General features: G+C 37.0%; 2 protein-coding genes across 6 annotated transcripts in view; one reads left to right on the top strand and one right to left on the bottom strand.

Annotated features, from left to right (window-relative positions):
* The window catches only part of MSL2 (MSL complex subunit 2), a 32,546-nt gene extending 27,530 nt beyond the window's left edge, over window positions 1-5,016 (top strand). The window contains exon 2 of the mRNA XM_043874686.1: window positions 1,646-5,016. Coding sequence (XP_043730621.1) covers window positions 1,646-3,237 — 1,592 coding nt within the window. The 3' untranslated portion in view covers window positions 3,238-5,016. The remainder of the gene's footprint in view (window positions 1-1,645) is intronic.
* A 1,412-nt stretch (window positions 5,017-6,428) lies between these two features.
* Window positions 6,429-24,362, bottom strand: part of PPP2R3A (protein phosphatase 2 regulatory subunit B''alpha) — a 228,811-nt gene continuing 210,877 nt past the window's right edge. For all 5 annotated transcript variants that reach the window (XM_043874682.1, XM_043874683.1, XM_043874681.1 and 2 more), the window contains one exon: window positions 6,429-8,998. In XM_043874682.1, coding sequence (XP_043730617.1) covers window positions 8,872-8,998 — 127 coding nt within the window. In that variant the 3' untranslated portion in view covers window positions 6,429-8,871. The remainder of the gene's footprint in view (window positions 8,999-24,362) is intronic.

The following is a 24,362-nucleotide window of genomic DNA, read 5'->3' as shown; positions in this document are numbered from 1 at the left end:
AGATGTATGATTTGCAAATATTTTTTTCTCATCAATCTGTGGATTATCTTGTTTTCTAAATGATGATTTCTGAAGCACAAGTTTTTTTATTTTCTGAATATGTTTTACAGCTTTTTTTTTTCTTTTTGTGCATTTGATGACACACCTGACACTACCTAACCCAAAGTCACAGTTTTTTTCCCTGCATTTTCTTCTGCTTCTGACTTTCAGTTTAGGTTTATGTCTGTGATCTACTTTCAAGTTAGTGTTGGTGTATGTTGTATACTAAGTGGAGTGAATCCTCTTCCATTTTAGCAGCTTCCTGTTCTCATAGGGTGAACACCGATGGCTCTGGGTGGTTGGGGAGCCCCAGAGCAGAACCCCACAGATCCACTGGCCTCAGCTGAGGTTCAGCGGGTTTTCACACATAATGCTTCTCAGATGGCTTTATGTCTTTGGTTGTGAAAATGATTCTTTGTCAAAAATTTTCAGGTTTATAGTTGCTTTTAAGGGAGAGGGTTTGCTGATTTCATTATCTGTAACCAGAAGTACCTTCTATCTCAATCTTAAATTATGTAATGTTTATGAGAAGACAAGTGCTGCTTTGAGTTCATTATTATTTGTCCTGAATTGGAAACCAGTGAACAGTTGTTTCTTTGGGGAGTAAGGGTAGAGATAGGGACTATATCTAGTTGTTTTCCCCTTTCTGATTCATTTTGTATAGGTCATTTATAATTTGGGAGTTATATCAAGTTGGGCAATCACTTTCACTTTTATATTGCTGTACTTGGGATACTTGACCATGGTCATTTTCTATTCTAACAGAAAAATTTGAGCCCAATATTAAATTATTTTTTTTTAAGCTACATTTAAATGTAGTTCTTTTTGTTGTCATTGTATTTTGATTTTCTGTAAAAGGATTTAGTAGTATTTCCTTTTTTTTAAATAAATGAATATAGTTCTATTTCATCATAACTATATTTTGGTCATCTCTTTCCTAGTTTATGATTAGTATATACAGTAAAATGGTTTACAGTTACACTTTTTTCGTGGAGATGCTTTTGTACTGATGATTAATGAATACCCTCAAACAATGTCTGATGAGGCAAGGACTAACTTTTTTTTTCTGGGCCTTGTGTATCTACCCACAAGGCCTCAAAAAATTTCCAGGAAATAGTTGGCCTGACATACCTAACTGAATCTTTTGTATGAAACAAAACATTCAGTTTAAGGAAGAGAAACAAGTAAGAATAGGGATTAACTCTTGCTCTTATCTTTTTCCCAGTGTCTAGACAATTGTTGCATTAGGTTAAGGTCCCAAGGGTTATAAGCCTAGTTTGTACTTTCAGTGACTGGTCTCCACCTCTTTATAGCCTTTGGAGAAGAGAGTAAGAAAGTGAACCAGAATATACTGTTTTGGGGGAGAAACAGACAGAGGAAGATTGTTTGAGATAAAGAAATGGGGAATATAGCATGGAAATGAAGTGAGCTATTGAGTATTTTTCTGTTTCCTGTAAGATGCATTTTTTGTATCCTGTTTTGTTATCTGGTCTGGTGAGTTTAATCCATCTTAATTTTAATAGATTACTTATAATCTCAACTTCAGTATATGAAATTATAAATTTATTTTACTAAAATTTTTGCTTTCCTCCTTTTTCCCTCTTAGGACATTTGCTACAAGATCCTATTGCACCCACCAACTCAACCTGCCAACACTATGTCTGCAAAAGTTGTAAAGGCAAGAAAATGATGATGAAACCTTCATGTAGCTGGTGCAAAGACTATGAGCAGTTTGAGGAAAACAAGCAGTTAAGCATCCTAGTGAACTGCTACAAAAAACTATGTGAATATATAACACAGACTGCATTGGCACGGGATATAATAGAAGCAGTTGACTGTTCTTCTGATATTTTGGCTTTGCTTAATGATGGATCCTTGTTTTGTGAGGAGACGGAAAAACCCTCAGATTCATCCTTTACTTTGTGTTTGACACATTCCCCCTTACCTTCAACCTCAGAACCCACAACTGATCCTCAAGCTAGTTTATCTCCAATATCTGAAAGCACCCTCAGCATTGCTATTGGCAGTTCTGTTATCAATGGTTTGCCTACTTACAATGGGCTTTCAATAGATAGATTTGGTATAAATATTCCTTCACCTGAACATTCAAATACGATTGATGTATGTAACACTGTTGACATAAAAACTGAGGATCTGTCTGACAGTTTGCCACCTGTCTGTGACACCGTAGCCTCTGACTTATGTTCCACAGGCATTGATATTTGCAGTTTCAGTGAAGATATAAAACCTGGTGACTCTCTGTTACTGAGTGTTGAGGAAGTACTCCGCAGCTTAGAAACTGTTTCAAACACAGAAGTTTGTTGCCCTAATTTGCAGCCCAACTTGGAAGCCACTGTATCCAATGGACCGTTTCTGCAGCTTTCTTCCCAATCTCTTAGCCATAATGTTTTTATGTCCACCAGTCCTGCACTTCATGGATTATCATGTACAGCTGCAACTCCGAAGGTAGCAAAGCTGAATAGAAAACGATCCAGGTCAGAAAGCGACAGTGAGAAAGTTCAACCACTTCCAATTTCTACCATTATCCGAGGCCCAACATTGGGGGCATCTGCTCCTGTGACAGTGAAACGGGAGAGCAAAATTTCTCTTCAGCCTATAGCAACTGTTCCCAATGGAGGCACAACACCCAAAATCAGCAAAACTGTGCTTTTATCTACTAAAAGCATGAAAAAGAGTCATGAACATGGATCCAAGAAATCTCATTCTAAAACCAAGCCAGGTATTCTTAAAAAAGACAAAACAGTAAAGGAAAAGATTCCCAGTCATCATTTTATGCCAGGAAGTCCTACCAAGACTGTGTATAAAAAGCCCCAGGAAAAGAAAGGGTGTAAATGTGGGCGTGCTACTCAAAATCCAAGTGTTCTTACATGCCGCGGCCAACGCTGCCCTTGCTACTCTAACCGCAAAGCCTGCTTAGATTGTATATGTCGTGGCTGCCAAAACTCCTATATGGCCAATGGGGAGAAGAAGCTGGAGGCATTTGCTGTGCCAGAAAAGGCTTTGGAGCAGACCAGGCTCACTTTGGGCATTAATGTGACTAGCATTGCTGTGCGCAATGCTAGTACCAGCACCAGTGTAATTAATGTCACAGGGTCCCCAGTAACGACGTTTTTAGCTGCCAGTACACATGATGATAAAAGTTTGGATGAAGCTATAGACATGAGATTCGACTGTTAAATCAGTGGGTCTTTAAACCTACCTCTGGTAGGAAAATAGCTACAGTTTTACGGCAGCTATGGTTTTGTTGGTTTAACTTGCCGGAGCTCCTGCATATAGATCACTTGTATCAAGTGTTTTCATTGCTAAGTTATATGTGTTAGTGTCGGGGAAATAGTTTGCAGATAATGGAGGAGTAACCCTACAACTATATGTCCTTAGTTCTTACAGAACCTCATAGTTTGAGAACAAATGCTGATGCAACTGATTTATACAAAATGAACTTTGGCAAGGAAAATAACATTAACCTCATTGTTTATGGTCATGCTTTGTGCATAATCAAAGTTTATGATTAAATGTAAGGAAGTGGTATCTAGTCAGTCCATAAAGATTGTGCTCATATTTTATGGAAAAGTAGCCATTAGTTTGTTCAGGAGACTCAGTGCTACCTTCAGATGCCATTGATGTTTCTCCTGTTGAAAAGCTGATGTGTCCAGCTCAACCTTTGTACTGACATAATACCATTTCTGATCATGAAAATTGGCTACTGGTGTATGTAGCAGTTTTTAAATCAGCAGTATTATGAAAGAAAATTTGCCCCTCTTTAGAATGTTGAAAAAATCTGTCTTTTAAAAGTGAACAAACTGAAATTCTGTCAGACTGTGTGGATGTTTAGCTGTTCATGCCACAAAACTCTTCTGAGTTGAATCCCATTTTTAGTTAAGTCTGACTCATTTCTAGGGGAAAAACTCTTAAATCTTTCCTTCACTTTGAGCAATGTTCTGATTAGATAAATGAAGTGGAGAAGAGTAGTTTTATTCTGAAGGTAATTGAATTTAGACTATACTATGTGACAGAATTTAAAAAAATTATACAAATGTTTTATTTAGAAATTGGGATTTACTTAAAATAATTTTGGAATAATGCTCCAAAACTTACTCAGATTTATGCATTATACCTATTGCCATTGGCCACTTCAAAGTGATTTTTTGTTTCCTCTGATAGTTTGCCGCAGACTTTATTTTGAAGATACTTTTTCCATTTTTTTAAAATTTTTAAATAGGGTGCTATTCGTTGTGGAAACTTCTTTATAGAGGCCTAATAAAAATGCCTTTTTATGAAGCCTGTGCATTTAGGTAGGTTTGAAGCTAGTTGGATTTTCTTTAGAATACTCTTTTGCATGTAAAGCACAAACTATGTTTCAGTTTAAATACTTGTCTTCCCTGTAATTTTTATGGGGGAGATAAGTGAGTCACAAACATTCTGTTGAAGGGAAATCTAGTCAGTTGCTTGAAAGAGCACACACAGCCCAAATACAACAAGGACTGACTAGGTTGTAAAGAAATGACCTTATGATTTAAAAGAAGAGTTGCTGCTTTGACAGTGCTTATTTAAAGAAAAATACTGCTGGAAAATTTTCAGTTTCTACTACGTTCACCATCTTTTCTGAGATCTGACATACGCTGAAGTTATGTTTTGATTTGGCACACAGCATGTTCAATGATGGTTACTCACCTAGTACAAGACATGGAGAAGAAACCTTTGGACACAGAGCAGATGACACCTCCTTCTGTTTTGTAGTGTATCCTGGTGTCATTTTCTGTGAATGTGGTCAGGTAGAGTTGTTTTTGTTGTTGTTGGGCTTTTTTTTTTTTTTTTTTGTCTCTTTTGGTGGGGTGGGGGTGGGCTAAAGCCATAGGAAGAAAAATGTGATGTATGTGTCCAGTATGTACTATTTTGTTTTTGTTTTGCAAGAAGAGTTGAACTATTTTTGATAACAAGAGTAAATGGTGGAAAATGCTTCTTAGTTGTCTTGTCTTTATTTGCTTTCCAAGTTTTGGAATTTTATTTAATTCCTCTGAGTGTTAGCAGTGTCGTATGAAACATGTATTTGCCTAAAGTTTGTAACAGTTTTACGTTGGACGGAGATGCCCTGCTATATAAACTTGTAAATCTGTTCTTTATTCACTAATGATCACTGCAAAAATGATTAGAAATAATGAGATTGTACACATGGATGATTAGAATATATTTTGCAAATCTCCCAAACTTTCTTAATATTATGATCTTAAAATTTCTTGAGTACTTTATTGCTTCCCAAGTTTGATAATCTTAGTTTCGTGTTTTTTGATGCATGGGAGGTTGGCAATATAGACACAGTGAAAATCATTAGTATGTGAGGGCCTTGATTGTTATGTAATATTGCCAATGATGAATTCAGGTTGTTTTTAGCACAAGTTTCTCTTTTTTATGCTGGTATTCTCACTGCCACACTTTTGGAAACCTGTATTACACCTTAAATCTATCAATAAATGTTAGTTTTCTAATTCTATGTTGTAGAATACTGAGGAGTTTGGGATAGCATGCTTTGAATGGCCTGTATTATATACATTTGGGGAAGAGTAATTAATTACTGTGCCTTGATTATTATGTTGTTTTTCTTTATATGGTGAATTATTTTTAGGAATGCTGACCAGTGACTAACAATGGATAATTGAGAAATTATTACTGAAGTAACTGGATTTACTTCAACAGGATTTAAAACCACCAAAACAATAACAGCATTTGATATGACTCATCTTCATTTGTTTTTTTTGATTCCTTGTAATTACCATAAATGATCCAATGATCTTTCACCTTAGGCAACAGAAGTTTTACAGCTGACAGTTCTAGAACTAATCTTTTTGATTAGTTTCCATAGGTCTACACCTCTAAACAGAGATGCAGTACAGTCCTAGGATACAGAATTTCTTCACTGTGTTCTTAGTTTTCTTAAAATGATTAGATGGTGACTAAAGAAAAGTTTCACAACAGATGAAAAATAAAATTTTCCCTGTATTATAGGCAAAAAATATAAAATGTTTTAGAAAATACTAAGTTCACAGTTTAGAATCGGAATGCAAAGTGTGGATGGTATTTTTTCTCCCTCTTTGCTAAAAAAAAATTTAGGTATCCAAATAACAGTTACACATTCTTTAAACAATATATAAGGCTAAATTCTCCTTTGATCTTGTGAACTCCTCATTCCCAAACCCAAATTCCCATCCCCAGAGGAAATGACTTCTTAGTATGAGGTGTTATCTTTCCATATCTTTCTTTATAAAGTTTTCCCAGAGGTTCAAAGAGTTACTTTCTTTGAAACTCAAGCTTGTTTATAATGCTACTCTTTCAAACATAAAAATGAGTTGCAAGTGTCATTAAAACCAAAAGTGTGTATTTGACAACTTTATTTAGTTTTGCAAAAAGGGAAAAACAAAAGTTAAATCATGCAGGCTTCTCCACCCAAACACACCGTAACATTTCCAAAGTTGAGCAAATGACTTCTCTCATTTGATCAGTCTAGAGTTTTAGAAACACTTTGAACAGTACACAATGACATAGATAAGATGCAGGGAAAATACACATAATTTCATTAGTTTGATTACCTTGGCAGTTAATGTTAAGCTCTGAAACTTATATCTCATTGACTAGCTTTAAGGTCATACCTTCAATTTAACTTTTATCAAGGAATCTTGGATATTGTAACAACTTGAAATTTCCAGTTGGGCAATAATGATTATATTCTGCATGATCTTTACCAGAAAGTCAAATATATCCTATTTTAGTTCCTCAGAATTCACATTTCTTATATTTAATACTAAGAAGGGAATACAGTGAAACACATTTTTGTTTCTGAAAATGTGCTCCTTTGGGTGACCTAAATTAAAAGCACTTAAGTGGAATGATACTGGTAGCTATACTTTTATAATAATTACAGGCTTTTGAAACCAAGTATTGACCAAAATGAAAGCAAGATGACTTCAGTATGGAGAAGAAACAAGGTTAAAAAGTACAGCCATGTAGTTAAACAAACGTATATTGGAAAATGAATTTTTGCTGAGCTGTAGAAATAGTTTAGATCACAATGGCTAATAAAACCTATAAACCATATCCGACTTCTAAAAAAATTTACCATTTGAGTATTTTTATCTGAAAAAGATTTGTTTCCTTGTAAAGGCTGGATGGGGTAGATGGTAAGTTTTATGTACAAAAAAATCCTTTTAATCCTAATTTCCAGTGTGTTTAGATTATTGCATGTAGTATTTCCTAAAAATTTAGTCACTTTTAAGCTTTTATTTCTTTGTGAGCTATTAGGAACTAAGTTTTTTCTGTAATAGTTAAATTGAATGTCAGTTCTGATCATGAAGGTAAAATAACAGGAAACCGGGAGGATACTGACAAAAGGATTGCTAAATCTATTAATAACTGTACTAGTCGATGGTGCATTTCCTAGATTCTCCTTTTCTCCACTTTTTGCCAATGTTTGATTATTTCAAAAGTTTGGCCTTCACACCAGCAAGGGAACAAATGTGGGGTGGAAAGGGAGCTATTCTGACATTTAGGACTTGTGGTTAAAAAATCCAGGGGAAAACTTAATGACTTTATACAGAGGTGGATATTAAAAAGTTTCTTGGAGGTTTCTTTTATATGAGCAGAAATTTCCATCCTTTTTAATAGTTTATTGTCAGTTTGTCTTCAACAGTATTGTGAGATTTGACTGCCTTGTGGTTTGCTGAAAAGTATTCTGTAATAACCACATCTACTTCTATAGTAAACATGAAGTTGCTTTCTTTTATGGGTAGCATCTCTGTTTTTTCCCATTTTTGTGATAAATACTGAAGTGGATGCAGTATTTTGAATAAGTTATTTTTCAACATGAAGGAATAATGTTGAGATTGAGGCCTTTACTGTTAGCCTAGTCTAATATTCAGTGCTGAATATGTCTAGTAAGAATTTTCATATATAGTTATTTAAGCCTTCAAGTAGGCTTTCTGATATGAAGTACAGATGGGACACTTAATTTTTAGATTGATTAATCACTCAATAATTTGCTACAAATGTTAGATGAGTTAAAAGGAAACTTTTTTCCCTCCCAATTAGGAGTCATATTCTGTACTTGTCCTCAGTTAAGTTTTTCTTCAGGTTTTATATAAGATCGATGGTCAGGATGGGGGGAGGGTTTAGAGCTTGCTAGCAAGGTTGGAAGGCCCAGTGGTTACAATACCTGAGGATGTAAAGTGACTAGCAGTTTGGCAGGTCATTGTGAAATTATATTAACTAAGTTCAAGATCTTTGAACTCCAGTACACATACAATTAAAAGAAGTCTCTGAGATGTTTTGGCAGTGCGTTTATTACCAGGGCTAATTCAGTTCTGGAGGCCCTGACTGCTTTTTCAAGTTCCAGAATTTCTTGACTCAAGTTTTCTGCAAGTGAAGGTTTCTTCTGGGCTCCATAGGAGCCCTCATGGGCCTCCGGGATACTGGACAACAGAGGCGACTTCTGCTTTTGTGCAGAGAACTGTGCTTGGCACTGTCCCCAAGAGATCCTTGGTACATTCAGGGTGAAGAGTGCTGATTCACAGGACGCACTGGAAGGTGATGTATGTATCATTTGCTTCTGAGGAAAAGCTCTGTAGGAGGTTTGAGGCAAACTGGAGGAGTCTCCCAAATTGGGTATGTGTATCCAGAGCTATTGCTCAAAAACGTTCAAAAGTTCCTAGTGCAGATACACACTTGCAGAAACAAAGCTTTTAAAATGCAATATGCAAACTAGAGCATCTCTTCACAAATTTTTTTTTTTAAATATGTATATCCCTTTCATGTAGACATTGGCAGCTATTCTTCATCCACTGATTGAAGCTTTCCACATTTCTCTGAAAGGCTTGAGGTCACTATTTTATTGCCTTTGTTTCCAATTTCAGAGGGAGAGGGAGGCTCCTCTGTTTCATAATCTTCAAAGGAGCTGAAAGAACAAAAATGAGTTACTGATTATGTTTGGGTAGCAGTCAATATAGCAAACTAGACTGAAGATCAGCTAGCAAAAGTACCTGGAGTTGCTAAATGGCAGCTATAAATTGAAATACCCCGGAAGAAACCATGCCCTGGAACAGAAAACACATTGTCCCTGTTCCTTCAAGCTCAAGTTCATGTTAGAATATGTTGAAAATGTGCTGAATCAAGCTTTCCCTAGAGGCTTTGATGGGAATGAAAGCATTATGGATTGAGGGTATGAGGTCTGGAAAGTATGAGCTTTAACATGAATGCTTTCACTGAAGTGGCTTTGATGCAGAGTGGGGAACTTTCTCAACTCTAATTGCTTTATAGTTTCCATGGCTTCTAAGAAATCTGTGTACATAGAGCTGATTAAAGGTTACTCTTGGATTTCGTTTCATTCTTTGCAGAATTCCACAGAGTATTCCCTCTGCTCACCCCTCTTTAGAGTTCCATATCCTCCAGACTATCCCTCCTGGCTACTCCAGGCATGGATGACAAAATATTTTATCTCCTGGGAATGATGGCTGCTTCACCCATGCAGAAGTTTCTGGATATATAATTGTTTTGTCAAAAAGGTACAATACTGGCTGATGACAATAATACTAGGTTAGGACTACCCAGTAGGTGGCACTTACTCATTGAGGGTAGAGAATGTTACATTTTTATTAAAAAGCCTATCTGATGTTTGGAAAACTTTGCTCTGAGTACCAGTTGATGATCCTGTCAGAAATCATTTACAACTGTCATTCTGCAAAAACTCTTCATCCTTAATTTCTGTTTTCACTCTGCCATCTCCTAGAGGCTGCACTATAACTGGTATATGATGACTAAGGAAGCAATAAGAGTAATTTTGCTTTAATGGAATTGAAGCAGGGTTGATGGAAGATGCTCCATTTCTAGGGGGGAACACTCAAAAGTTAATTCTAGAAATGCAGCTACTTATTTCCCATCAGACTGGAAGACATTTTCTTCCTCTTTGCGATCTAGTTTGCTGTCTGAGTGCTCTCTCAATGCAGATCTATGAATGAATTAATTAAGTCTGAGCTGAGACTATTCAATATTCAATAAATATTTGAGCTTCTGTTACTAAGCATGAGCCAAATGCTAGGTATACGATGGTGAAAAACACTGACCAGCCCCTTCCTCACAGAGCTTGCAGCCTAAATGGAGACCATCTGGAATAGTGGTTAAGTGGTTTAGCTTTAGAACATGGACTTTGGAGTCAGACTCCAAAGTTGAGTTCTAATCTTAGTTTGGTCACTTAATGCTACTTTGGCCATGTAATAACCCCCCTGCCATCAGCTTCCTCAACTAATAGTTCCTACCCCATTATATATGGGCTTTCCTGATAGCTCAGTTTGTAAAGAATCTGCCTGCAATGCAGGAGACCCTGGTTCAAGTCTTGCACTGGGAAGATCTGCTGCAGAAAGGATAGACTACCCATTCCAGTATTCTTCGGTTTCCCTTGTGGCTTAGCTGGTAAAGAATCAGCCTGCAATGTGGGAGACCTGGGTTTGATCCCTGGATTGGGAAGACCCCCTGGAGAAAGGCATGGCAAGCCACTCCAGTATTCTGGCCTGGAGAATTTCATGGACTGAATAGTCCATGGGGTTGCAAGGAGTCGGACACGACTGAGTGACTTTCACTTCACTTCACCCCATTATAAGGGTTCAGTAGAGATTAGGTGAGAGAGAAGTACTGGGACTTAACGAAGCAGAATGGTGACACCTAACCCTATACTAGGGGACAGGGTTTTGTGTAATTTTTTTTTTTTTTTTTTTAACAAAAGAGTATGTGTGTGTTCCCACTGTAGCCTCATGTAGAAATGGAATTTTTAACAATGGATTTGATTCAAGCTAGTACCTAAACGTATTCCAGTGCTTTGTGGGTTGGATGTAGTGGAATGTCACCTGCATTTCTTTTGTACTTTCAAGGCACCAAGAACAGTAATATACATAAAGGCTTTGAGGAATCTCGGGTCAGGGGAGTTCGTTCAGAACTTCTTGTCAGTGTGTTGATGAATCTTTTTACCCTAACGCAGTAGTTCTCAGCTGGGGTTGATTCCCCCCACCTTGGGGGTCATTTGGCGATGTCTGGAGACGTATTTGTCATTAACTGGGCAGGTCCCACTGGCATCTGGTGGATAGAGACCAGGGGTGTTGCTATACACCCTACTACAGAACTACCCAGCTTAAAGTACCAGTAATGCTGAGAAATCCTGCTCTAACCCGCCCTGGTAGTGCCAGTGCGTCCCCGGGTTCTGGGCCAAGCTCTTCTCACTTTGTACTTCCCGGAGCAATCAGTCTTTCTCATGGCTTTATCTACACTTGGGGTTTCTAAACACACATGTCCAGCCTTAGCCTCTTTCTAAGCCGAAGACTGCCATGTGTCCACCTGTCTAGTATGTGGCTCTTCCCACGTGGAAGCGTATACAAACCTGGACTCATCCTACCTACAGCCCTGGTTCTCCCTATTGTCGCAAACAGCACCATAATCTACTCACTCAAAGCCATAAATCTCATTACTTCAAGCTCCTCTTCCCTCCCCTCTTCAAATCCAGTGACTCTCTCCTATGACTTTCAATAATACCACATGGATACAGTCTAGGCTCTTCCTCTCCATTGCTACTAATTGAGTAAAGGATGCTATACTTTCTTGCTTGGATTACTACAATAGTTTTCTAACGGTTGGTCTTCCTGTTTTTGCTCCTATCACATACCCTTTGCTCTTGCCATACCAGACTGTTCACAGTGTCAGAACAGGTCTTGGGACCTAATGCCACAATAGATGTTTTTCAGGGGCCTGCGGTGCCTTCCCCCTTGGTTAACTTGTGCTCGTGTTTTAATCTGAGATATCATTTAAAAGGTTCTTGATTTCCAGTGCCTGAGCTTCCACCATCTCTTATTTAGATGTCTGTAATGGCTTCCTTATTGTCTCCTTGCCTCTGTTCTTGCACCTTTCCAACCGAGCAGAGTACTTACTACCTTGCTTAACTTTTTTCAATAGCTCCCCCAGGCCTTGCATGATCTGACCCTTGCTAATCTTTCCAGCTATGATTCCCTCTTTTCTCACTATACTCCAGCTATACTGGCTTTTAAAAAAATTTTTTTTATTTTTATTTTTTTTATTAGTTGGAGGCTAATTACTTCACAACATTTCAGTGGGTTTTGTCATACATTGATATGGATGAAACTGGAGCCCTTTATACAGAGTGAAGTAAGCCAGAAAGATAAAGAACATTACAGCATACTAACACATATATATGGAATTTAGAAAGATGGTAACGATAACCCTATATATACTGGCTTTTTAAAATGTCCTCAACACCATTTCCTGCCTCAGAGGTGCTGCACACGTTTACCTCTCTGCCTAGAATATTTCTCCTCCCTGCTTTTTGCATAACTTTGCTTCTCAATTTTTAGGTTCCCATCACCTTAGAAAATTCTTCCCTCAGCTCCCTAAGTTGCAAGCCTCTATTACTGGTTTACCCTGTTTATTTTTCATAATTATATAATTAAATGTGTCATGCCCACTCAAATATGAAATGTCCTTTTTGTAATGCACTAATTTCCTTGGGTTATAGTATAGTGACTGACACTAGCTGCTTAAAATGTGCCGTTGAATGAAAACTAATGTCTTAGTGCTCTTTCAAAATAATGTGTTGAGTTGTTGAGGAAGGCTGGAGTCAGTAAAATGGTGAGAGTACAGAAGTCATCTTGAAGTCACCAAAGTCTTTATCTTGCTCTCCAGGAATTCCTGAGGGAGAAAGAATGTTTACTGATTGTCTTCTAAATGACCACTTCCAGGCTTATTTGCAGGTCACTGGAATTCCTCTGAGCTCAAAAGAAATTTTTTTATGATGTATTCCCCTGTTCATTTATTTTTTTTCCCCCTGTTCATTTAATTGGCCATTTTAAATTGAGTAGAAGGGTCAGAGGATTAAAGAATTCATAGGATTCACAAACAGTTCACAAAGAAACCCTAGGTATCAAATTGAGCACAGATTCTTTAATTGAGTAGTAACAGTATTGTTAGCATAAGGGAAGATAATGGTTCATGTATTTTTTTTTTAAACTTTATTTTGTATTGGGGTATAGCCGATTATTGATGCTTTTGAATTGTGTTGGAGAAGACTTTAGAGACTGCAAGGAGGTCAAACCAGTCAATCCTAAAGGAAATCAGTCCTGAATATCCACTGGAAGGACTGATGCTGAAACTGAACTCCAGTACTTTGGCCACCTGATGCGAAGAACTGACTCATCTGAAAAGACCCTGATGCTGGGAAAGATTGAAGGTGGGAGGAGAAGGGGACGACAGAGGATGAGATGGTTGGATGGCATCACTGACTCGATGGACATGAGTCTGAGTAAGCTCCAGGAGTTGGTGAGGGACGGGGAAGCCAAGCGTGCTGCAGTCCATGGGGTCACAAAGAGTCACATATGACTGAGCAACTGAACTGATAGCTGATGAATAATGTTGTGACAGTTTCAGGTAAACACAGAAGGAACTCAGCTATACATATATGTGTATCTATACTCCGCCAAAACCCCCTCATCCATGATGCCACATAACATTGAGCAGAGTTCTGTGTACAGTAGGTCCTTGTTGGTTATACATTTTAAACATTGTAGTGTTTACAGGTTCATGTATTTTTGCTAGAAATATGGTAGCCTTTAGAAACCCATGTCTCTTAAGTTTCTCCTTTTAGAAACTGTGTGTCCCTAAGTAAGTTTCCCATTTCAGATGAGCAATTTCTGGGCAAAAGTATTAAGGCTAGTTCTGCAGATTCCTGGATGGAAGTATAATAGCTGGAATGGACAGAAATAATGACTGGCACATATGTGGTCTGACAAAGGATTTGTATGCAGTTTCAGGCTGTTGTCAGGGAGTTATGGTTTGATTCCAGCTTGGGGATTCTGACTATTTACAGGTGCAAAGGGATAGAACATTCGATTCAGGCTTGTCTGAGGAAATCTAAGGTATACGGTAGCTACAAGCACAGAATAAAACGGTAACCAGTCCTCTTAATCTGAAGTCTGTTCTGCTGTAGAAATAGGAGAAGATGACCTTTACCCTTATGCTTTTTTTTTTTTAAGGACAGCTATCCTAAGATAGCCCTGGTGGCTGAGACAGTAAAGCGTCTGCCTGCAGTGCGGGAGACCTGGGTTTGATCCCTGGGTTGAGAAGATCCCTGGAGAAGGAAATGGCAACCAACTCCAGTATTCTTGCCTGGAGAATCCCATGGATGGAGGAGCCTGATAGGCTACAGTCCACAGGGTTGCAAAGAGTTGGAAATGACTGAGTGACTTCACTCACTCATCCTAAGGCATTTACATAAAATGAATTACCTGAAATACTTTAGAAGCTGAATATTTGGTTCAAAGAATTTCCTTATTGACCCATTCAATCACTAGAAAATCTTTTGCTTCAAATTTGTTGAAATTTCCTAATACGTATCATTTACTTTTCTACCTTAGAAAGTTGATCCTATTTACTTTTTGATGGCTGAGGATCTCTTGCAGTTCCAGGTCATGAACCATCAGTAATTCTTATTTTGGCTGTAGATATTATAAAAATTTTGGATTAAATATATTCTAATTATGAACTTGAAGGAAGGGACAGAGTTCAATTCATTTTTATTACCAGCCACAGTGCCTGGCATAAATTAGATACCAAGTGCATATCTACTGAAATAAGTTAAAATTTAATTTTAAAATTCTCTGGCCTTCTGACTAACCTTCTATAGTGTCTTATTTTCCAGTGCTAATTGAAGTAAATGTACATCTCAGATAAATAGTAATTCAATATATGTTTATATTTAACATAAAGGAGAAATACACCTTTAAAAACACCCAGTGGAAAATAATTCTAAATTATCTAAATGTCCGAAGATAGGGAATATGGATGTGTTACTGCTTGAGAGAATACTCTGAAGCATTAAAAGTCATGTTTTTGAACACACTAGTAATAACATTAAGCATCAAAAAGAAATATACCAAAGTATACGTAATGGTTATCTCTGGATGACTGAACCGAGGATGATTTTAATCTTTTTATATTTTTGAATTTTTCTTCAGCAAAGCCTGTCTTTCTCTACTAATCAGATAAAGACTCAGAATAGAAGACTGTGTTTAATCTAGGTTAATCAAATGTAAAGCTGTTGGTGAAATATCAGAATATCCTGTAAGAAAGTATTTTTAAGATAATGTAAAAGACTCTTAACTAAAAATCTGAAGTAATCAGGTTTTTGTCAGATTGGTAGAGAAGCTTGATTCTAATTATTACAGGTCCCAGTTTCTCAAGATAGCAACATGGAGGACCCTTTAGCCTACTTTTCACAATTCTTGTGGCATTTTAAACTTTATTGCAAAAACCATAAGAAAGTTAATTATAAATTAATTGGGTGTCATAACTTGTTATCTTCATGTATGTGACATGTTTAGTTGACCAGGGGTATGTAACTGTTAGCCTGTCTATGGCTTCCCCTATGACCTTGGTTGAATTTATACAAATGCTGTTGTATGCTGTTATCATGCTGTGTGCTAGATGGGGTAATTCACAATGTTTGCAAATTCATACCTAAGGAGACCCTTGGCCCTCCTTCACCTCACTAAACTATGAAGTCATACTGCATTTCTCATTTTCTCATTACTAGGTTGCTAACTGAAGGCATTACCCAAGCAACAGCCTTGAGTCAGGCGGTACAGGCACTTGGCCCAGAGGTGGCCTGTGATGTGAAATGGTGAAGTAGATAGAGGATTTCAAGTTGTTTCTGGAAGGTCACGTTGTCCAGGCTTCTGCAGTTATCCTTGGAAGGGTGGCTGCCAGATTAGGGCTACCTCCTGTGCCACTCAGCAAACATTTGCTGAGGCTCTCCTACCTCCCGGACAGTGCCCAGTGCTGGGGCTACAGGACGAATGAAACAGGTGCTCTGCCGTAAAGGAGCCTGTGTTCCAGTGGAAGCACAAACAGGTCCACTTCCCCCAGCATTTACATGCCAGATACTGTTAGATACCGTGAGAAATCTCCAATTCTCATGCGACAGATGTTCACTGTGTGTCAGCTGTGTGCCTTGGTCTGGGAATGAAGGGGAAAGAAGCAGGCAGTGAATGCTAATAAGCTGCTGCTGCTGCTGCTAAGTCGCATCAGTCGTGTCCGACTCTGTGTGACCCCACAGACGGCAGCCCGCCAGGCTCCCCCGTCCCTCGGATTCTCCGGGGAAGAACACTGGAGTGGGTTGCCATTTCCTTTTCCGTGCTAATGTACTACCTGACTAAATTCTTGTTCAGAGAGGTTATGTAATGTGGCCACAATCACAGAAATGGTAATAATGATTGTTATTGTTTAGCCGCTCAGTCATGTCGGACTCTCTTGAGACCCCATGGACTGTAGCCTGCCAGGCTCCTATGTCCACGGGATTTTCTGGAATTCTGGAATACTGCAGTGGTTGCCATTCCGTTCTCCAGGGGATCTTCCCCACCCAGGGATTGAACCCGTGTCTCCTGCGCTGCAGACATTCTTTACTGTGGAGCCACTGGTGAAATCATGGTACTAATAATAGCCACGGTTTATTGATTACACATTTCCCCAGGGGTAAAGAATCTGCCTGCAATGCTGGAGACTTGCAGGAGATAGGGATTTGATCCCTGGGAGTAGAAGATCCCCTGGAGAAGAAAATGGCAATCCACTCCATATTCTTACCTGAGAAATCCCATAGACAGAGGAGCCTGCTGAGCTACTGTCCATGGGGTCGCAAACAAGAGGGACACAACTGAGACTAAACAATAACGACAACAAAATTGATTACATAGGCACTGTGCATAAGAATGTAATATATTATCTATGTTGTCTTATTTAAAACAGTCTGGTGGGGCAAGTGGTATCCTCACTGTATAGGGAATGCTGAGGCTTAGATGACTAGTAAGTGACAGCAAGGATTTGAACTTAACTAAATTTGTCTAACTCCAAATTCTGTGGTTTTAACCATGATGTTATATTGTATAATATCTCTTCCTCTTCAGGGAGTAGTAGTAATAGCTACTATTTGTCAGGTATTTATATCAATACTATGTGGCAGGTGTTTATAGAAATATATTATCTTTGATTCTCACAACCACCTTGGAAGGTAACTGAAACTGAGCCGCAAGGAGTCAGATAACCTGCCCAGCTGGTGAGTAAGGAGGCAGAATCAGATCTGTCTGGCTCTTTCCATCGTACTGCCGTTCTTCCTCCCTTTCTAATATTTGATTCTGGTAATTTCTGTTTGACAAACTCACCCTGACTTATTTGTAATTCTTTTTGAGATGAAGCCCTAGGTAACATACCCTTGGAATTCTGGATCTGGCCTTGCTTTTGAACTATGTCAGTCAGTTATTCACAACTGTAAACAGGCCTTTCTTTTCTTGTGGTGACATTCCAGTGCTCACTCTACAGGCTGCGGCTGTTACGGCTTCTCCTCTTCCCCCGAGACCTCATCACCCCGTGGGCTCTGTGCAGGCCTTATCTTATCTCCCACAACATGAGAAGAGGGATGTCCAGCAGAAGCCTCTCATATGCACTGGTCAAATTTCACTACAGCTGGTCTCTGCATCTCCTTTTGTGACCCCTCCTCACCTCTATTTCTGTCTGCATCCCTTTTTCTCCTCTGTCTCCCCTCCACACACACACTGGGACCTTCTTTGAGCACTACCACAGCTCAAAAAAAATTTTTACTTGACACAATAATTCTCTTTAGCTGCCATCATTTTCCTGTCTCTTTAGACTAATAAACTTCTAAGTGTTTAGATCTGTTATCTCTTTTCTCCTTCCTCTAAAGCAGGTTACAAAACAGTATGTTGTATCAAATTCCATTTTTATAAAACAAATTACTTATCTATTAATATTTGCAAAGAAGTATCTAGAAGCATACTCCTAAATGATGTCAGGCTATCTCTGGGTGGTGGATTTTAGGTGAAGATTTTTATCTTCATTTCTACTCTTCTGTAATGAATACATATTACCTACATAAGCAGGTAAAGGGGAAAAGTAACTTTTCCTATTTATTAAAATAGTACATGTTCATTATACAAACATTATAAATTATAGAACAGAATAAAAAGCCAAACTACTTGCAATCCTATAGCCCAGAGTTAATCACTGTTAATATTTTGGAGTCTTAATGATTTAGCTCATGTATATATAGATATACATTTGTAATATTGGGATTATATCACAATTTTGTAAACTTGATTTCTCCATTTTATGTTTTTGTGCAACACATAGTTTAGATGTCTGCATAATATGACACAGATATTAATACCATGACTTATTTAACTAATCTATTAGTTAGAAGAGTTCTATCTAAACTTCTGATTATTTACAGTGGATACAGATACCCAGAATTGGGAGTTAAAGGGTATGAATTCAGGCTTTTGTAGCATATTGTCAAACTAATTTCCAGGGAGGTTGGGCCAATTTGCTTCTACCAGCAATATCTGTTAACTACAGTGTGTTGCTTCTGTGAGAGAGTAAAGACACTTTAATTGTATCTGCCTGTTTCTCCTGCTAAGGCAGGGATCCTGTGTTCATCAGTATCCAATGATGCTTAGTGTATAGAAAGAATGCAAACATTTACTGAATTAATATTGTTTTTTAAGAAATTCCTACCATTTAATCTCAACTTTTTTGGTACTTGCTTTTTACAAAAATTTTCAGTTTAATTTACATATCACAGAATTCACTCATCTTAAGTGGAACTCACTGCAGTATTCTTGCCTGGAGAATCCCATGGACAGAGAAGCCTGCAGGCTACAGTCCATGGGGTCACAAAGAGTTGGACATGGGTGAAGTGACTTTGAGGACACACAGTAAAGTTTTACAATTGTGCAATCATCACCACAATTCAAATTTAGAATACTTTCATCTCTCCATCTGCCCTCCTCTCCCTGTGCTTGTTTGTGTTCATTTTCTACTTTTTCCTGGAACCTAGGCAACCACTGATCTGTTTAATGGCTCTATAATTTTGCCTTTTCTAGAAATTTCATATAATGGAGTTATGCAATCTTTGGTGTCTGGCTTCTTTCATGTAAGATGGTATTTTTTTGGATTCATCTGTGTTGCTGCATGTATTAAGAGTTCTTTTGTTTATTGAGGTATAACTGACAGAATAAATTGCTTATATTTAAAGTGTACAATTAATAAGTTCTGACTTTTGTATACACCTATAAAACATCATATCGAGATCATGAAAATACCCATCCCTCCCACAAAGGTTTCCTCCTGCCCCTTCCTAATTACTTTTGTCTTACCAAGGTAACCACTGATTTGCTGTCATTATAGATTAGAATGCATTTTCTAGAATTTTCCATAAATGGAATCATACAAGATTGGAATATATTTTTGTCTAGCTTCTTCCACTTCACTTGCAATTCATCCATGTTGTGTTAGTCAATAGTTCATTCTTTCTATTGCTGAAGAGCATTCCATTATATGGGTATACTGTATTTTGCTTATTAATTCACCAGTTTAGTAGACATCTGGATTATTTTCAGTTTGGGGCTGCTATAAACATTCATGTACAAGTCTGTGGGTGAACATTTTTCTTGGGTAGATCCCTAGGAGTGGAATTGCTGATTCATATGACAAATGTTTGTTTATCTTTTTAAGAAATTGCCAAACATTTCCAAAGAGGCTACATAATTTTACATACACATCAGTCCAATATATGTGGGTACCAGCTTCTTCACATCATTGCCAGTGGGTGGTTTTAGTTGTTCTAGTGGCTGTGTATGTATCTCACTGTGGTTTTAATTTACATTTCCGTAATGATTAGTGATGCAGAGCATCTTTTCATATATCTATTTGCTGTTGGAACCTCTAAGTTATTGTTTAACCAAATTTTTGTCCTTTTAAAAAATTAGGTTGCCTTTTTTATTAGTGAGTTGTAAGTTCTTTATATATTCTGGATGGAGTCCTTTATCAGGATGTTTTGGAAATATTTTCCCCCAGTGTGTCTTTTTCATTTTCTTAATGGTGTCTTTGGAGAGCAATACTTTTTAATTTTGAAAGAAGTCCAATTTATCAATATGTTATTGCTCTTGCATAACTCAGGGTCATAAAGATTTTCTCCTGTGTTTTATTCTAAAAACTTCAGGATTTCAACTCTTACATTTATTGAGATTATTATTATTATTATTTTGGCCGCACTATGCAGCTTTAAGGATCTCAGTAGCTCGACCAAGGATTGAACCTAGACCATGGCAGTGAAAGCACCAAATCCTAACCACTAGACAACCGGGGAACTTGAGATAATTATTTTTGTATATGGTGTGAGATATGGATTGAGGTTTTCTTTCTTTCTTTTTTTTTTGCAGAAGGACATCCAATTATTTCAGTATCATTTCTGAAAAGACTACCCTTTCTCCTTTGGTTGAAAATTAATTGGTCGTATATATGAGCATCTATTTCTAGAGTGTTTCACTGATTGTGTATACTTACCAGTTCTGGGACTTCCCTCATGGCTTAGATGGTAAAGAAACTGCCTGCAATGCAGGAGACCCAGCTTTGATCCCTGGGTTGGGAAGATCCCCTGGAGAAGGGAATGGCTACTGACTCCAGTATTCTTGCCTGGAGAATTCCATGGAGGAGCCTGGTGGGTTACAGTCCGTGGGGGTCACAAAGAATCAAACGTGACTGAGTGACTCACACACACATACTTAGCAATTCCACGGTGCCTTGACGGTTGTTTGCTTTATAATAAGTTTTGAAATCAGGTAGCCTAAGTCCTTCAACTTTGTTCTTTTAAAAAAGTGTTTGGCTATTCTAGGTATTTTGCATTTCCATATAAATTTTAGGATCAGTTTGCCAGTTTTAATGAAAGCCTGTAGGGATTTTAATAGGGAGTGGGTTAAATCTGTAGATCAACTTGGGGAGAACTGACACTTTAAAAATACTGAGCTTTCTAATTCTATTGTTATAATATTATTTGGATCTTCCTTAATTTTTCTCAATACTATTTTGCAGTTTTCAGCATGCAGGTATGTTCTTTTGTTATATTTGTGTGTCCTTTTGTTACATTTATTATAAATATATAAAAGTGTTGTTTTGTTATATTTATTCCTAAGTATTTTTCTTTTTGATGCTCTTGTGAATAATTATTTTTATTTGAATTTCTCTATTTGAGTGTTCATTACTAGTGCATGGAAATACAACTGATTTTTATATATTTAGTTTCTATTCTGAAAAACAGTGAGTGTTAGTTGCTCAGTCGTGTCTGACTCTGTGACCTCATGGACTGTAGCCCACCAGGCTCCTCTGTCCATGGAATTCTCCAGGCAAGAATACTGGGATTGGCTGCCATTCCCTTCAGGGGATCTTCTCGACCCAGGGATCAAACCCATGTCTCCCACATTTCAGGCAAATTCTTTACCATCTGAGCCACCAGGGAAGCTGAGACCTTGCTAACAAATTTATTAGTTCTGGTAGCTTTTATGCAGATTTCTTCATATTTTCTACTTAAAGTATATATAACCTAGGGATAGATTCACTTCTTTCTTTCCAGTCTGAATACTTTTAATATTGTTTTTTTTTTTCCCCTTGTCTTAATGCACAGGATAGGACCCTCAGTAACAATGTTGATTAGAAATGGGGAGGAACAGAAGTGTATTTGCCTTGCTCCAGATCTTAGTGGGAAGGCATTCAGGTTTTCACCATAAGTATAATGTAAATAATGTAATTATAGATGTCTTCTGTCAGGTTAAGAAAGTTCCTTTCTATCCTTACTTGGGTTAGAGATATTTTGAATGGATGTTGGATTTTGTCAAATGGCTTTTTTTGTGTCTATGGAAATGATCATGTGCTTTTTGTCCCGTGTTGTATTAATATGGTTTATTATATTAGTAGATTTTCAGATGTTAAGACAGCCTCCCATTCCTGGGGTAAACCTACTTATAGTGTATAATCTTTTTTATATGTTTCTGGATTTGATATTTTTAATATTTTGTAAAAAGTTTTATATTGATTTCATAAGGAATATTGGTATCTTTGTCTGGCTTTGATATCAGGGTAATACCAGCTTTCTAAAATAGTTTCAAAGTGTTCCTTTCTACTATTATTTTCTGAAAATGTTAATGAAAGGTTGATGTTATTTTTTTCCCTTATATATATGACAGACATTGCCACTGGAACCATTTGGACCTAGACTTTTCTTTTGGAGAGAACTTAATAACTTATTTAGTGTCTTGATATGGCCTATCCTGATTTTCCATTTCTTCTTGAGCTGTTTTCTTTTTAAAATAGATATCATTAAATTTATATGAGTTGATTTTGGTAATTTGAGTTTTTAGATGATTTTGTCCCATGCCATCTAAGATGTGAAACTTATTGAGATAAAGCTGTTCATAATATTCCTTTATAAGTAAGTTCTATAGTATCTATAATGATGTATCCTCCTTTATCCTGATTTTAATTTATTCCTTTCTCTTTTTTTCTAAAGCTTTCTATTTTAAAATCTTCTCAAAGAACCAACTTTTGATTTCCTGAATTCTTTCATATTATTTTCCTATATTCTATTTCATGGATTTCTACTCTGATCTTTATTATATCCTTCCTACTTATTTTGGGTCTGATTGGCTCTTACTTTTACTAGCTTAAGATGGAAGCTTATCTTACTGATATTAGAACTTTCTGGGTCATAAATATTCCTCTAAGCACTGCTTTAATTGTACCCCATACATGGATTTTCATATCATCTTTTATTTTCATTTGTTTCAAGATAACATCAAATTTCCCTGCAGTGTCTCCTTTGACCCATGTGTCTTCAGAAATGTGTTATTTAATCTCTAAACATTTTGGGGTTCCTAGATTTCCTCTGTTATTAATCTGTAATTTTATCCTATTATGATCAGACAACATACCTTATTTGAATTTATTGAATCTTTTTTTTTTTCCACCTAACATACGGTCTTTCCTGAAGAAGTTCCATGGGCATTTGAGAAAAATGTGTATTTTGCTACTGTTTTGTAGAGTATATATATATGCTTGTTAGATCAAATACACTGACTGTGTTGTTCAAGTCTTCTGTGTCCTTAGTGATTGTCTCTACTAGTATCAACTACTGTAAGAGGAGTGTTGAAATCTCCAACTATTAATTGTTGAATTGTTTGACAATTTTTGTTTTATGTCTTTTGAGCTGTTGTTAGGTAAAAATAACATTTAAAATAGTTATATCTGGCTGCTACATTTTAACTGTTGGTGAAGTGGGAATTTTCATTGTTATTTCCTGGTGAAATTTCTATCTTTTGATGTTTTAGAATTGGTTAATAGTCATGTTCTTAACTATTGATTTTGAAGACTCCAACAATGAAAGAACATTATTGATCATATGATTCAACCCTATGCCTTTTGATTGTGATATAGAATTTGTCACTTTTAAAATATACTCAAATCTATAAATAATTCCCTTATAAATTTCTCCCATCATTTTTTTACTTTTAAAGTCTTTATTTAAGCAGGTATTAGCTTAATATGTACTTTTTTCAGTCTGCAGAGAGTCAACATTTTACTGACTAGACTTTTCTTGTCACAGTATCATATACTATATTGGTTTGCATAAATCTTCAGTTTTGGCATGGAGTTAAGGAGTTTAGTTACTATAGCTTTGGATTATGCATCCCCTGTGCCCTACCAAGCCTTTGATTCTTTTCAGAACTCACTTCAGTTCTTTTTTTTATTTTTTTTCCCAATTATTTTTATTAGTTGGAGGCTAATTACTTTACTATATTGTAGTGTTTTTTGCCATACATTGACATGAATCAGCCATGGATTTACATGTATTCCCCATCCTGAATCCCCTCCCACCTCCCTCCCCATCCCATCCCTCTGGGTCGTCCCAGTGCACCAGACCCGAGCACCTGTCTCATGCTTCCAGCCTGGACTGGTGATCTGTTTCACACTTGATAATATACATGTTTCAGTGCTTTCTCTCAGATCACAGTTCTTTTGTATTTATTGTTCAATATGAGTTTCAGAATTAGGGAGGCGGGAGGGGGGATCGGGATGGGGAACACATGTAAATCCATGGCTGATTCATGTCAATGTACGGCAAAAACCACTACAATATTGTAAAGTAATCAGCCTCCAACGAATAAAAATAAATGGAAAAAAAAAAAGAATTAGTTGATCAAGTTCTATAACATATTTGAGGGGATTATATAAAATTTTAACATGGAGAATGATCTTTGTAATTTTTAGTGAAATTTTATATTTTCATCATATATGTTTTCAAGTCACTTTTTTTGTTGCTATCACAAATAGGAATTTTCTCCCTATTATATTTTTAGCTGGTTATTTCTGGG

Source organism: Cervus elaphus, chromosome 19 (genome assembly GCF_910594005.1).
Source record: "Cervus elaphus chromosome 19, mCerEla1.1, whole genome shotgun sequence".
In the NCBI taxonomy this organism is placed as follows: Eukaryota; Metazoa; Chordata; class Mammalia; order Artiodactyla; family Cervidae; genus Cervus; species Cervus elaphus.
This window is presented reverse-complemented; position numbering and strand designations above follow the sequence as displayed.